The sequence below is a fragment of the Pavona decussata genome, unplaced genomic scaffold, assembly GCF_977016875.1.
Source record: "Pavona decussata unplaced genomic scaffold, jaPavDecu1.1 SCAFFOLD_58, whole genome shotgun sequence".
Lineage (NCBI taxonomy): Eukaryota > Metazoa > Cnidaria > Anthozoa > Scleractinia > Agariciidae > Pavona > Pavona decussata.
Window position 1 is genome coordinate 2,570,184 of NW_028145480.1, and position 15,893 is coordinate 2,586,076.

Consider the following 15,893-nt stretch of genomic DNA (forward strand, 5'->3'; position numbering starts at 1 on the left):
GTCTGTTGGTCAGTTAAAAAACAAACAACCTTATTTCTGTATCTCTAATGCAAAATATAAAAGTAAATTAACATTCTTTTATCACTAAAATTACTGTCCTGGATTAATGGAGATAAAATTATGAATTAAACTACAAAACATGTATCAGCTCTATAGTAAGAACATTTTTCCCTCAACTGTCATAGACTTGAATCAAAGAAATGTTATTAATAATCATCTGCAAATAAGAACTTCATCATGTGGAGCTTTAAAGAAAAATTGAACCAAGAATGTACGCAGAAACACAGTAATCCATCAGTACCTTTCTGGGAGTTGAGTTCTTTAAGTCTTCTTGAACATTTAACCTCGGGTACTTTAAACTGGACAGGAAAATTCTTTGCATGTTACGTGTACTTGAAACATGTCACCTTATGTTTACTTCCCCAATTCCAAGTTGTGACAGAAAATTAAAAATTGTACAGAGTTCTATTCAATACTAGAAATTATTGGTAGTATTCTTTGACTATGATATTCAAAGAGAATGATTTATATCCAGATCTAGGTCTAAGTTGAGAAAAAAATGCACTCACTTCCCAAATAACAGTTTTAAAAAATAAAATTGAAAATAATATTTATTTAACTTACTTTTATAAAATTAATGTCAAGTTTTTAATTAATTATTGTGCTTGAAAAACCAGCATACTGAATTGTTCTGTTCAACATATATTTGCTATTTACCAAACAGACAGTAATACTACCACAGCATAATTACATGTATTATATTAAAAGTTACTGCACTGAGAACTCTACTTCTATTTCTGGCACATCTTTCATTATCAACATACTAACAAATATGCTGATATAACCAATCTCTACAAAAGCATTCAGACAAAAAACCGTTGTCTATTTACACTGTACATAAAGCAAGAATGTCATTAAATTTAATTTTGATTCCATAGACATCACAAGGCACTGATGAATTCCCTGATAAAAGTTGATCTTGTTACAAGTAGATATATAATTTTATTCTACCACACTTGTTCTGTTGAAGGAATTTCATTGTTTGGCTAGACCAATCTGGAGATGACTTCATGAAGCTTACTTTCCTGTGGCAATCTCTCTGTTATCAGTTTTCTCAAAGTACTAATGATGCTTTATAATAAGAAGCAGACTATTGAATTGGTCACCCGGTAAGGGGGGCGGCGGGAGTACTCCGCTACATAAGTTATATAGATTAGTGCTGGCCCAAAGGGTATGGATTTTGAGCCGTTTTTGTCTGAAAATGCAGGGTATAGATTTTGACCATTATGGTCTTAAATCAAGTATGGTTTTAAAGGAACCATGAGAGCATATTTGTATTTGTCTTTTCAACTCCAAATGAGTAATAGAGAAAGAGAAGTATCCAAAAAATATCATTCGAGTTGAATTTTTCCAATTCTTGACTTCGGCACTGATGTGAAGATTAATAATTATTACTCTTCCTGCCAGGTCTGAAAACAGGTGTCGAAAATGACATGTTTTGGTCTGAAATAGAGTCAGTATTTGGAGAACTGGGCGGCACACCCCTACTGAGAATTCCAAGGACTAACCCCTGGGATTGGTCAATTACCACCAGCAAGAACTGGCCCTGTTAACTATCCTTAATATGGCTTCAAAATTAAATAAGGGAAGTAAATTCATTTCACTGCTTATTACATGCTTACAAGCATAGACATGCCAGTTACAATATAAATGTTATTTATTAACAAAAATAAGGAAACAAACAGAATCTATGTTAAAAAACTCTAATCTGCTACATTATTATATCTCTTAGTTAGTACATGCTGGCCATATTTCACTGTACAGTGGCTAAACTTCAACTAGTTTCCTTTCCTGTGTGCCCGATTCACCTCAGAGATATAATAAAAATTAATATCTTACTACCCTTGTTTCCTTGGTCCGTACTGTAAGTAGGATTCCTTGTTTTTTCCCGTTGATTTTTGGCACATAAATCAAGGGGAAAAAACTCAGTCCGTAACTTACAGTATGGACCTCAAACTTGGATGGTAAGAGGTATTTATACAAAAGCATACTGATTTTCCACTGCTCTTGAATGTCCGTTAGCATTTGCAGTAGTGGTTGTAATTCTTACTGAACCACCTTGTATTGTTGCTGGCCTTGTTATTCTGTTAACCTGCAGGCTGTGTGAGCGCCGCAGCCCTTCTCCAACAGCAGGCGAATGAGAACGCGGCAGTGAATTACTTGGTTGCTGTGGTCCACTGCCTGAGTTGACATGCACCACAAAATTTGTCAGCATGACATCAGATGGTCCACCACTTTCAAGAGGAATTGGATTGGCTCGAAAATGTTCCAGCATCTCAAAGATACTTTGAAACCAGAGGTGCTGTACACGGCATTGGCCTTCTACATTAAGTGCAAGTCGGAGATGCTGAAAATAACAAAAATGTTACTAACATTAGACTCGGGGTATAGAATGGTCCTTGAAAACTGATGGGTCTCTGCAAATTTTCGGGGAGTCTCAAAACCTCAGCGTCTCAAAATAGTCTTGAAATCTCTAGCTTGCAAAAAAATAAAGCAGGTCCTGGAATCTCGTATTTTGAATTTTGAATCTCAGAGTCTTGCAAGCAAAGCTGTTAAGTCTGAATGAACATCATAAAACAACAACAAAACAAAGAATAGTGAAAAGCGGTTCAACATCGCAATCGTGCAGGCTGTGAAACATGTAGGCTTGGATAAATTCTGCTTACAAGTAGATTGCCATATTATGCCTAAAAAAGAGCAATGCTGATTTCATGGTGTCTCGGACTGGGATTTTTGATTCACATTGTCTTAGGTTCAGATTTGAAAAAAATAGTCAAGTTTCGGTTATTATTGTTATTGTTGTTGTGGTTGTTGTCTTTTGAAACAAGTGACACAATGGAAGAGAGAAGAATGTCAATCACAAACCTTGTAATAACTAATAAAAGAGTTTTCTTATGCCCCATTTATATTCACACCAAGGCTTAAAAAAATCCGAAAGCAGCTTTTATGAAGGAAACAATAAATTATTGTTTCCTTCATAAAAGCTGCTTGCGGATTTTTGTCGACTACAGATTCAGCACAAATAAAAGCATAAGTTAACCTTTACTTGAATCCTATGTCAAAGTCAATGGTTCAGCTTTCTTTTACCAGTTTTCATTTTGTTAAACCTGGTTTAATTAAACATGTTTTGTTGGTGTTCATAATGGGGCTTTAGTTAGTCTACATGTAACTTTAGACTAACTAAGAAAACCAGTCAGAGTTAAATTTATGACAATTTACATACCTTTGCTCTCCCCTGGTAATTGAAAGTTAAAACATATTCTCCTCGTCTGGTTTCACTCTGCCTTATAAGGAAAATTCCATGCCACTGTTGGCCTCCCTGTGACACAAGGTGTGATGCCTCTATCCTTGGCAAGGTCCCATGGAACCATGGGTAATTTGCAAGTGGGTGATTTTCAATTGACGCTGTGACCCAAACTGGGTTTTCTGAGAGGAATACAGAAATGTCACATTTCATTACAATTATAACCAATAAATTATAATAGTTATTTAATAACTAGTCGAGTAATCTACATGCATGTGGACTAAAATTATCTATGGATGTTGGAATTCCAGACTGAGATTAAATAATAAAAACCTGATGCCTTTGAAGATATTATTTAAAGATATCTTGTGGTTAGGTAAAATTTTAACTTTATAAGAAAGGGGCCAACTCAACTTTTGATTACTTTGCGACTGATGATCGTGCAAATTTTGTTTCTATTAAGACATGCTGAAACTTCTCAACTGTGCTTTCACTTTGAATGCTAAATACATGTAGAAGGTCAACAATATCAAAGACGTTACCTGTGAATAATTGATACTGTACATAATTTCAAAAGTACAAAAATTTACCTTCACTGTTTGCCTGTGTCTCCCCTTGAGCAGAAATCTGTCGCAATAGGTCGGGTTGATTAGAAGGTAACGCGGGCCCAGGGGGCTCTGTGCTGGTAGGCGATCTTGGAGGAAGTTCAGGGGGAGGACGATTGTGTGCTGAATCAGCTGCAAGACAGACATTCAACAGCTACTTTCAGTAATTCATTGCACAATCACAAGTCAATGGAATTGTGGGGTAGGTCTCGTGAAACTGAAAGCACATGGATCAAGAAAATTCATGGTTTTTTACTGAGAAATCCAATTACAGTTTTCAAGTTGGTACCGGTAATTGAGTCAAATAACTAAGTATTTCCTTGTTGTACTAACAGTGCATTCACACATTCACAAGACTGGAGGACTGAGGTTGGGGGGGTGGGGGGATGGAGAGGTGCTAAAAGATTGATTTTCAGATGTGTTAACTTTGTTCAATGTCTCAACAATTCCCAGTTTATTTTTTAATTCTTGTTATTACCACTCTATGAGAGGATGGGATAAGGAGGCTTTACAGAGAAGGGAGGAGGGGGTTACAAACCTTGGTATGTGGGTGTCTGTGGACCATGCTGTGAGTTAAAGGATCCTGAAGCTTGGTTTTGTAATCGGAGTGATGAGGGAGTGTAAACATTCCTTCGTTTGGCCAAATTTGACACTGCCTCCGTAGGTTTATTATCTGGATATCAAAAGAGCACAGGTAAACAACAAAAATCTGAAATGCACCGAACCCATCAATAAAATATAATTTTTTTTATGTATGGTAGTTATAACTAACCTGCTGGGTAACTATCCAGTCTCACCCTAAGTGATTGAATGTTTCCAAGTTTTGCTCCTGTCGTTGATGTATTTGCAGCAGCCATAACTTCCGTAGCAGCACTAGGAAGTGGAACTGCTGACGCACCTCTCTCTTCAGAACCAGAAACAGATCCACTACAATGGACAACAGTGGAAAAAATAAAATGAGCAATCGATCATAACATTCATAATGTCTCACATTGAAAACAGCATTTATTTAATATTATGAATTCAACTGTTGTGCCAATAAATTGCACACTATTAAATTAAGCGGTCATCATGCATGTGACAATGCCTTTCTAGAACAATCTTAGTTTATTTTTTGTCTTTTTCATTGTCAGTTCATATTCAACATGCCGCCAAAGTTTGAATATAAACCCTTCCAAAAATTATTCTCTACCCCCACCCCAACCCCAATCAGTTAGTCAGGGGAAGGGTAGGCTAGGCAATTTCAAATCAGTTAGGGATTTCTTGTTTTGTTTTCTTAAAGTCAACTTTTCCTCAATAGACTCCTCTTAGAACTAAATAAAAATTGTGTTTGAAAGAAAGTAATAACAATCCAATAAATAAATATAATAATCCAATGTTTACCACCTACACCAAACTTTTTGCAGTAAAATCTGCCATTTTGAAACTGGGTGATATATGAAGAAAACTTTCTAGACTACCCCTTCCCCCCGACCCCAATGCCTGTTGCAGAATACCTCTGATTTGTTGACCCCTGATCTTCTTCCATGCACTTTTTGATCTCATTAAGCCATTCATCCATCTCTTCCTTGTGATTGGTAGCCAGCATGTATTCTCTCTTGTTTACTGCCTGAAACAATAACACTGAAATAGTTACAATCTCAAATTATGTTCAGTGGAGGAGAAAGCATACTATTTGGGTCTGGATGTCAAGCGATTTCAGAGTTTGAGCACAATCTTAGTAGGGTTGGATCAAATTGCCTCGATCTTGTGTAGTTACCATTCACGGCTAGGTAATTAATGCATGCTTAGCAGTGAAAAGATTGCAGGATCAAGGCTCAAACACACTTTTCTTATCTAGGTCTTGCTTATTACTAGTTTATTAGATGTAAAGATCGCAAAACATATGGTCAAGGAAGAAATTTTGACAACTCCACAGGCCTAGTGGCTTTAATAACTTCAACTGTACATTTCCTCCAGGTTCTATGCTACTTAGTCTGTCACAGTTGAAGTTGTTCCAGTAGGGATGCAATCTTTTTGTCTTTAATTTACAGGTTTGGTTGGACAAGACAAGAGTAAAGAAAATTATAAGTTAAATTACCATAAATTACTTATAATCATTCACAATATTTAAACACATGGAAGACCATCGCTGTTAAGTGTTCAACTTGAGCAGTTGTGAAAAAAAAAGAGGCCTGATGTATGAGGCAAAATTGGAATTACCAGATGGGTGGTGGTGGTGGGTGGGGGGGGGGGGGGTCCCAGAAACAATCCTTTTCCTGAGGGTGAGAGGGGCCAGGGGGAGAGTATGGTTATTTTCTGAAACTACACAATAAACAATTATTCCACGAGCGCACATTGGATATGAGATGATAAATAGACAATGAGGTTGATAGTGCCGAGTTGGCCATAATCATCTCATATCCAACAAGCGTGAGTGGAATAATAATCAAGAAATATTGTTAGATCTTGCTGATTTCGCTTTGCAAGAACTACATGTACCAATGGTCACTATTTCTTGGGTATGGTATAATGGCTCATATACCATGCATGCACGGCTGCTAAGCCAATCATATCCCTAGAATTGCATTATAAAATGATTCGTTATATTTAATAGACATACATATTTCTATCAAAATTGCTTTTGTTATTGCACATACCTTAATAACAAAGACATTTTCTCCTCCAGGTAGCTCCAACTCTGTAGCAGGCCTTGCCTCATGAATTAGGAAGCAAAATATCCCTGTTTTTGGTTTAGGAGACTGGAGAAAAGAGAAATCATCAGGACATAAAGGTCAATCAACTCAAAAGGGAAAGAAGTAACTCAACCACTGAGCCACAGGATACCCACACTGACAGCAAACAATTTTAGTTTCCATAACATGGAATAATGAGGAGAATTAATACTCTGACCCCACCCGCACCATGCCCCTAACTGTCAAGCTAGTGAAAAGTTGCTTGCCTGCCCGTCATAAAAAATCCCAAGCACAAGGTTTTTAACAGTCAAAAGGGTCTCGATACAGTTTTTGAATAAGGTCACAGAGAATTCACATTTTTTGAAACATCTTTCTTGGAGGCAAATTTTCAGTTTCTAACTACAAGTCTGCCCCTGCCAGAATTTTTTTTCAGTTTTTTAAACGGTTACCTGCAACCCAGTTACCCCTTTCACTCCCAGAATAAGTGTTTTGACAACAGTAGAGCCTCGTTATCTCACAAACCAGCTTTCTCAATGCTCTTGCAATGTCAAACATGTACATTGACTCATTTTCTCTGAATACTACATGTATTTGCAGAAATTGGTGTTTTCTCGTGCACTCAGGCTTCCTAAAATGAATGTTCATTTCCATGAGTGTTTGAGCAAGCAGGAATTCTATGTACAATTTGTACTAATACTTAATTATCAATAATCATGGATCTAACTTTTAGGATTTTTGGATCTAACATGCAAGCACTCATGCAAAAAAACAACCCAATAGACAAGACTGAGAGTAGGTCAGAACTCAAGCCACAGACACAGTTACACTTTATACACTACATCATAACGTGGCCAAACATCAAAAAGCTTTCCACTTCTGGTTTAGAGATTGAGAACCTTGAAACTTGTATCAGTTCGGAGGAAACATTGCAAAATCAGAAGTATACCAGTAAAAAGAATCAGAGTCTGACACCGGTAAACTAAGGGCATGGCCTGTTTCAGACTTTGTGGTACTGCCATGCAAACAATCATACTGAATTTGACTTGAGTGCAATTCAAAATCAAGTTGTGTCGCAGTTGTGCATGATTGAAAGCTCTCAGGCTACAAAACACAGTAGACGAACTCTGTTTCACATAGCAGATGTTTCAAATGTAGTGCTATTGCCGTGCCAAGCTGGTCTGACTGTTACACAGCTATAGCGCGACTCATCAAATTGAATTCAGTCAGATTCAACAGGTTCCATATTCCAGAACAAAAGCATAAAATAAATGCATAAATAAATGAAATTTAAATTGCATTTATAACTATTATTAATTTTAATTCGTATTCACTTTGGAATGGCGGCAGCTAGCACAGTTTAATCTTGTACTGTACTAATACTAAATAGAAAAAGCCCAGGTCTTCAAACAGTAATATTTTGGGTTCAGTGTGGACGATTCCACAGTTGTCAATATTTTGCTTTCCAACCAAACAGAACTGCACATGTACATGTGTTGCAAATTTCACAGCTGTGAAGAAGATCATGAAAGCTAGACTACCAACTGTACTGATTTTAAAGAAACTGCAGATATATTATATATTTTGCTGCCAAACAATTTAATGCCATGGGCAAATATTATACAACCATTTAAATCACAGAGAAAAATGAACAGAGAATTGAAGATTGAGTAAGATATTTCCCGAGAGCAGTGAACTACAATGTACCGTGTATGTGTTAGGTACCAATATTAATTTTGCACAAACAAGATAACAATCTCTGTGCATGCATGTGTCAATTCTTATAACCACATGCCTTATGTACATAAATTATATATTAAACAAAGCCCATCATAAAAATTTACAGTAGCTCAATGCCAATATGAACTAATAAAAGCACCTTTGTAACTAAAGTAATCCCCTTAAAACATCATTCCTGAAAATTTTTATTTGGCTTTCGACTGATTACGAAGAGATCTAGAGCTATGATCATTGATATCTCGGAACCAAATTGTCTGTTTTTCTTGCTGAAAAATTCATTGCGCGATCAAGGAACTGATGATGCTCGCTAATTTTTGCATTAAATGAACAGATTAAAAATTGCCAACGGCTAAATCGAACAGGAGATAGCAAAATACCGGTATATTTCATTGTGCAAGCATGAAAAACATTGATTTCCTTTCTGATTTCGCGATCGGTTTTGACACCAATATTGTCGACTCCTTTGAGGAATTATCACCCTCAAAAACCTCAAGAGACAAAATAAACACACAGGCTATACTGTAAATTAGCTGACTGATAGGTGCAAATGGCACCAGCTGGAATCGACACGACTCGATGATCCTTCTCGCAGTGTGTTTTCACATGACGAATCAAACCGAAGGTTGCACTAAAAATCTTACTTTCCCTACCTTTGGAGGTGTGTAAAACTCCAGCATGTATCCTCCAGGTGCTTTAAACAGCACAACTCGACATTTCTGCCAGAAAAAGTCCTCTGTATTCACGCCACTTTCTAAGTTCATCAGATAATTCATGACTCCTTCTCGCTTGATAGTTGTTGTCAGTTTCGCTTCGTGTAACATTGACCTATCTTCACTCTCTCTTCTCGCTTCCGCATGTTTTACTGATCCTGAAGATTCATCGTTCACGTTCCGTTTAAAAAATCCTTTCACATCTTTGAGCTTGCCAAAGAACTTAAAGCTAGACTCATTTGTTTTCTTTTCAATTGGCTTGATGGTTCCTGTTAGATGGACGCTCGATCCCCAGTCATCGGGACCGAAGACATCCGTGGGTGATTCCGGGGCATCAAAATCCATAAAACCATTTTTATGCACTTCGTTATCAAACGATTGTAAGAAATATTCCACAAATCGTTTAGAGAAAGTTGTCGAAGCTCCTGAAACATCGTATACTGGGTTGTCCCCTAAAAATTGGAGGAATTCATTGGCGAATTGCCTCGCAGCAACTTCGGCCCTGTCCTTACAAAATTCTTCCCAGCGACCGCTTGGAAATTTTGTGCCGATTTCGCCATTGAAGCAAGCCATCAAGGCAAATGCAGTGTTAGCTCACCATTTTACAATAATGTTTCACGAAGAAAGGGCAGCATTCGCGAAACAGCCACGATGAAATGACCATTTCCTTTCTTTTATAATTTTTTGACTTTCGTGATTATGCGGAAAACACCAAAACAAGATGCGTAAAGTGTGATCACCGGATGCGCACCGCTTTCGCTGGGATTGCCTCACTTTCAAGACACAGTTAACTTCCGGTTGTGATTAAAACGTGATGAAGGTAAGAAGTCGAATGGAATCTTCTCGGTGTGTAATGCTGTGTAAAATGATTCTCAGTATTGAGTGTGAGGATGAAATCTTAACTCTAAGCTGTGGTGCTCTTACAAAGCGGTTCCAAGATTTGATAAACTTGGACAATTGCGTAATAACTTTATTGTTGAATTAGTCCTTGACGCCCACTTCTGTAACAGGAATTACGAGGAATCTTTACAAAGGTTCAGCAGAGCTTGCTTAAGACTTCCTTGACTGATAAAAATGAGTGTCATAACGGTTAAGGACGGTGCCTACTATTGTTACTGGGCATACATTCTGCGCATCTCGAGACACTCGGGTTTCCTATGGATGGGCTTTGGGAACGAGATTGCTATGGATGGTGCCTACTAATACAGGGATATTTTTGCGCGGTTGAAAACTATCCTGAACTATGCTGAGAAAGCAGAACTTAGCAAGTGCTTTTGGTATCCAAAAAGAAAATTTGGGGTAACCATGCATTTTTCAGAGATAATAAAGCTTCAATTTGGATAAAAAATGCCATACATTGATTTGTATCTTACTCAGGCTTTTTAGAATTGTTCCTTAATTATCTCTAAAAAATGCGTGGTTACCCCCAGTTTTCTTTTTGGATTTCAATAGCCCTTGCTGAGATCTGCTTTTCCCGCATAGTCATAATCCGCGGAAAAATACTTCTGTATTAGTAGGCACCGTCCTTAATCTAGGCAAATAAAGAAACTTCTCAAGGAATGTACTCCATAACCATAACCATTACCTAAGCCGTGGCTGTTGATGCTGTACGAGGTAACCATTTCGTTTCGTTTGTTTGTTCTGTTGCCGTTTAATATGGCAAATAATGTATGTGTGGCTTTTAGGGTTACGCAATAATTTGCAGGGAGACTTTTAGGGATCAAGGTAACCACCGACCGAAAATTGATAGGGACTGATAGCAAAGCGAATTACAGTTTTAGCTACAACCCCGATATTAGGGGTAGTAGCCTTGATAAATGAATGATTTTAGGGATAGAGCAGTTTTTAATTGAGTGTCGAAAGTAATTTGCGTTTGCTTCGGTTTTGCTTTAACGACGCTCTGTGATTGCTTAATAAAATTCGCGCCACTTTCTCAACCAATGAGAAGCAAAACTTAAACAGATCATGACTTGCTATTACCCGAACACACTTTTCCGCGGTTGACGCCAATTACATGTACTTGTTTCACATGAATGCTGCCCCCCCCCCCCCAATAACAGAAAGGACTTCATCAAATTACAGGGCACAAAGAATTGGAATTGTGCCGGGAAGTGGGTGGGTGGGTGGAGAGAGGGGAACGCCGTTTGGCATGGCCTTTGCACTTGAGACTTATGGATCCGATGTTCCGCCCGGCCTACTCTCCACTTCAAGTCTGGAATAGGTTATCTACTAGGAAATATCGAGTGTTACTCTCTGACCTGGAAAATGGGAAAGGTTTTTTTAGACGTAAATCTTTAAAAGGGGTGTGAAAATTCAGGCGACACCCATTCGCCTTACGAAGTCCCAGAATTTTGTTCTCATGTTTTCCCCAAACATCAACTCTATTACACTGTAAGTGAACGCCCAGGGCTATAAAGAGGGCAAAATGGTCGGTTCTATTCCCGATCAAACTGAGATTTAAACAGGCGGACATCGTCATTGTAACGTCACTTCGCTTATGTTACGACAGCAAACCGTACAATCAAAGTAAACATGGAAGGCGCATGCGTATGAAGATTTGAATCAAAGACAAGAGCATGATTCAGAGACGAATACGCATGTTGTAACTCATCATCGCGCAACTGGCGAGACTCTCCTCCAATAAAGTAGAAATAACGATAATAAACGTACATAAAAAAACCTTTATTTGTTCGAAGATATTCCACAATTATCCTTCGAAATTGCGCGGAATATAACAACAACAACAACAACAACACTTTATTAAAACAGACAGTTACAAGTTAGTTATATACCTACCCGCAAATAGCTAAAGCTAGTCGAGGCGGGTAGGTATGTAGGATAGGATAGGATAGGATAGGATAGGATAGGATAGGATAGGATAGGATAGGATAGGATAACTTTATTTATACACGGTTTTTCCATCAGCTACTTAGATTATCATTATCAACTAACTATCTATCTACCTAACTAGGATTATAAAAGTTAAAAAATAACCAAAGCTAAACAATAAATGCTGCTTTTCTTGGAGGCCGTGTTTAAAAATCTTACTTATAACTGTGGCGTCTCAATTTAGTCTTAAAATCATTCAAGGAAGTTGCTTGCCGTAATTCTATTGGCAAACTGTTCCACAACTGAGCTCCACTGTATGAGAAACTTTTCTTTAAATAATCAGTGCGCGGTTGTGGAAGAGTTAGCGTGTTTTCAGTATTCCTCAAATGATAATTCAAATTATTGCGAAAAACAAAGCTTGATCTTAAATATTCTGGTGTCATCCCATTTAGAGTTTTATACATCATAACTGATTTTTTATCCAATCTTTGATGACAGAGTTTTCGCCACCCTAGTGCCCAGAACAAATCATCCAAGTTACTATCACATCCAGCGGACATCAAAATGCGAGCTGCGCGATTTTGAAGCTTTTGAAGCTTATCAGAAAGGCCTTTGTTACAATTTCCCCACACCTCATTACAATAATCAAAGTGAGGTTGAACAAGGCTATGATAAACATCGATTAAAATACTAAATGGCATTAGATGTCTTATGCGCTTAATTGCACCAATGACGGAAGCAATCTTTTTAGTATGTCTATACTAAACTAAATACAAATCAATTTGGTGTTTACAAATTGACAGCCACAACTAAAATAAAAGTTATATCGCCTGATACTTAGCCGACGAGGTCCGAGTAGGCCGGGTTGGCTAAAACTGAGACGAAATATCGCAAGATTGGCAGGATAATTGTTTTATTATCCAACACATTGATCACAAAGTACGATTTTATTGCAGAGAAACAGGAGACGATCTTCCGAGGTCTTTACTTGTTATAAATATAAAGCGAAACTACATATATCGCGGGATATCTGTTGAGTACAGACGACGACGTGTACATGTTGAATAATAAACACTAATACCTGTCCTTAGACCGTTATCTGTTCTTTCGGACTCACAGTTTCTCTCAAACGCCGCTATCTCAGTGAAAACAGCAGACGCTCGCTTCTCGTAGCACGTTACAGACGAATCCTTTGTTGATAGTGACCGGCTTCCGTACTGACGTAAATCAGGAAGTAGAAGGATCGGAAAGTGAGTGGCTTACGGAAGTAGACCCTTGACGGCGGAGGATTGCAATTTCCGCCCTCCCTATTTGCATGTAGAGATATTTTAAATACGTTCCCGAAGTTTTTAAGTAATCGTAATATGTATACAGCAATACGTTAACTAAGATTTCATATATAAGTTTTGATTTCTTACTTGGTCGCCGTTGGCACAGAGGCGTAGCGTGGTTTTTCCGTTTAAGTACGTTCAGGAGGGCGTAGTTAAACGAGCGCCGAATTAGGCGCGAGCCTCGAAGGGGGTGTGGCGGCATGCTCCCCCGGAAAATTTTTATTTTTAGGGCCTAGGAAATGCCATTCCCCATTTTTCCAGGGAAAAGTTTCATAAATCAAAGCATGAAAAAACGCTAACTTTTCAGTAACAGTTTGTTGTTTATTTGTCAGCCTTTGGTACAACTGAAATAAGTGTATAAATTCGTACCCTGATCTCAGTCGGTTCGGAAATGTCGAAATGTGAGGATCTCCCTTCCGCCTGACCGTGGGAGATCAGGGTACGAGATTAATAAGTGTATATTGGACTTGTGTATTATAAACTGTAAATGTGGCTACAGGAAAAGGGCGAGACGTCTCCTTTTATGACGGGAAAATTCGGAAACTAGATTGTCAATATCCACATTCTTGTGCTTGTGTATGTGGAGTATTGCCAAAGAGGACAGCCTCCCCTCACTCATAGTGCTTCGAAGAGAGGTTGTCAGTCTCTTCATGCCGCTAAAACTGCGTTCGGCAGCGCAGGTTGACACAAGTGTCTCGACCATCATCGTTGTGATGACTGGGTTTTTAACTCCCATATTAAAATGAATAGTGCAATATTCACACAGTTTTCTTTTCGTAAAATAGAAATAATAATAAGAGAAAACTCTTGCATGTATGTAAGTCGCTTTTTGCCAAAAAAATCTATAAGTAAATAAATAAATAAATAACTTGAGTCAAATAAATAAATAAAATATTCCTTTTTTAGATTTTCGAGGTACGCAAGTGCATACTTGCTTATATGGTCGCTACGCCCCTGGTTGGGTGATAAATTCGTCCCGTCGGAGCATCAACTGAATATTGACGGGAAAAGAATTCAAAACAATTGACCGAACCAGTCCTTGCGCAGAATCCTAAGAATTCACTGGCCAGAGACTATCTGCAATGAGGACTTCTGGAAAAGAACAGAACAAATTCTAACTGATGAAAAAGATTCTCCGAATAAGGAGATGGGATGATTGGGTCTGGAAAAGTCCTTCAGTGGAATCCACAGGGTCGAGGAAGAGAGGAAGACCACAGGAAACCTAACCTGCCTTGAATCAGACATATTTCTTTTTTCAGTTTTGAGATGTAGGGAGGGGAGGGAGAGTATGATCGTAGGTAAAGGAAAATTTGGTAACTGGATCTCGCAAAGGATATGAGGCGTTGCAAACAACAACAATAAAAATGCAACAAGTGGATTTATTAGACTCATTACAAATTACTCTCTTGACACTTAATGCACCATTGTTTACTGCAAATTATAATAAAGGAGATAGTTAGAGATAATTAAGGAGATAATTTAGAGATAATTAAGGAACAATTATTCTAAAAAGCAGTAAAATACAAAACAACGTATGGCGTTTTATCCCCAAAATTGAAGCTTTATTACCTCTGAAAAATGCATGCTTACCCCCAATTTTCATTTTGGATACCAAGAGCACTTGCTGAGTTCTGCTTTCTCCACACAGTTTTAAACCACGCAAAAATATTCCTGTATTAGCAGGCACCACCCATAAGAAACCCGAGTATTTCCAGATACCCAGAACGTATGCGCAGTAACAAAAGTAGGCACCGTCCTTAATATAATTCAAAATTCAGATATAAGATCGGCGGGGGGAGGTACATAGTTTGGAAAAGGGTTGGCAAATACTTGCAAGCACCCTGAATAATTTTGCCGAACCCTACCCCCCAGTCGTAATAAATGAAAGCCCCTTAATCCAGACATCTCCATCTACGGTTCGTCCTAGCTTATCTACTACACCCCCCAAACAGGGCAATGACTGAAACTAGTGCAATTTTTATTTCAAGGGAAATGATATTTTTTATCTGTCATGGTCCTTTTCCAATCTTACTCTATTTATTGCGGTTTCAGATGTCTTCTTAGGCTTTTCCTATGTTATATTCCTAACTTTTTAAACAGGAGCTTTGGTTTGGAAATATTAATTTCCCATTGCTTTTCTTTTTGCAAAGTCAAGTAACTCGTGAGTTTGTTATTCGGGGGCATGTTTACTTTAAAGGCGCTGTTTGGGACGGGTAGTTACTATGGAAACGTTACAGTATGCTGCAGTTTTGGCAGGTACTTGAACGGCTAATGACTATAGAATTAACTGTAGGCGTCTTTGCTAACCGAAAGCTGTAACTCGTGGCCCTAGAAAGTGTACGTCGATTACAAATTAAGATACCCTTAACTATAAGCTAACCAGGTTCGTTACTAGACTCCCATAGGAAAATCCAATACCGTGTAGCATGAAAATTTTGCGGGTTTTATTTTTTGCGGATTTTGCGGATTGTCCTCGATCCGCAAAAATTAGTTCCCGCAGAAAAAAACACCCGCAAAATAAAACGCCGCAAAAATTAACTCCCTTCAGTCAAATTAAAAACTCTACTTTTAATAGACTTGTGCCAGTGGGCGATATACATTGGACTTAAACAAGAACATTAACATTAACTTTCCATTAGAAAAAGCAACAAGAGCTGTCAAGAGAAAAGCAATTTAGTACATTATATTGGGTCGAATGTTCT

The 15,893-nt window shown here is 38.0% G+C and overlaps 1 protein-coding gene across 1 annotated transcript; it reads right to left on the reverse strand.

The window, feature by feature from the left end:
* Positions 1-669: 669 nt before the first annotated feature.
* LOC146479644 (SH2B adapter protein 1-like) lies at positions 670-9,750 on the reverse strand. The gene is made up of 8 exons (XM_085110499.1): positions 8,972-9,750; positions 6,549-6,650; positions 5,406-5,518; positions 4,682-4,836; positions 4,448-4,582; positions 3,895-4,041; positions 3,284-3,486; positions 670-2,407 (listed from the first exon to the last, which is right to left on the reverse strand). Exons 1-8 carry the CDS (start codon positions 9,602-9,604, stop codon positions 2,036-2,038), a joined length of 1,860 nt encoding a protein of 619 aa, XP_084966625.1. The 5' UTR covers positions 9,605-9,750; the 3' UTR covers positions 670-2,035.
* Positions 9,751-15,893: the final 6,143 nt, after the last annotated feature.

Excerpts from the sequence above, each read along its gene's own strand:
- LOC146479644 (XM_085110499.1), bottom strand. The coding sequence starts at position 9,604 with ATGGCTTGCTTCAATGGCGAAATCGGCACAAAATTTCCAAGCGGTCGC. Across the intron at positions 5,519-6,548 it reads AAAATGTCTTTGTTATTAAG|GCAGTAAACAAGAGAGAATA; the intron begins GTATGTGCAATA and ends TTATTGTTTCAG. Across the intron at positions 4,583-4,681 it reads ACTGGATAGTTACCCAGCAG|ATAATAAACCTACGGAGGCA; the intron begins GTTAGTTATAAC and ends TTTGATATCCAG.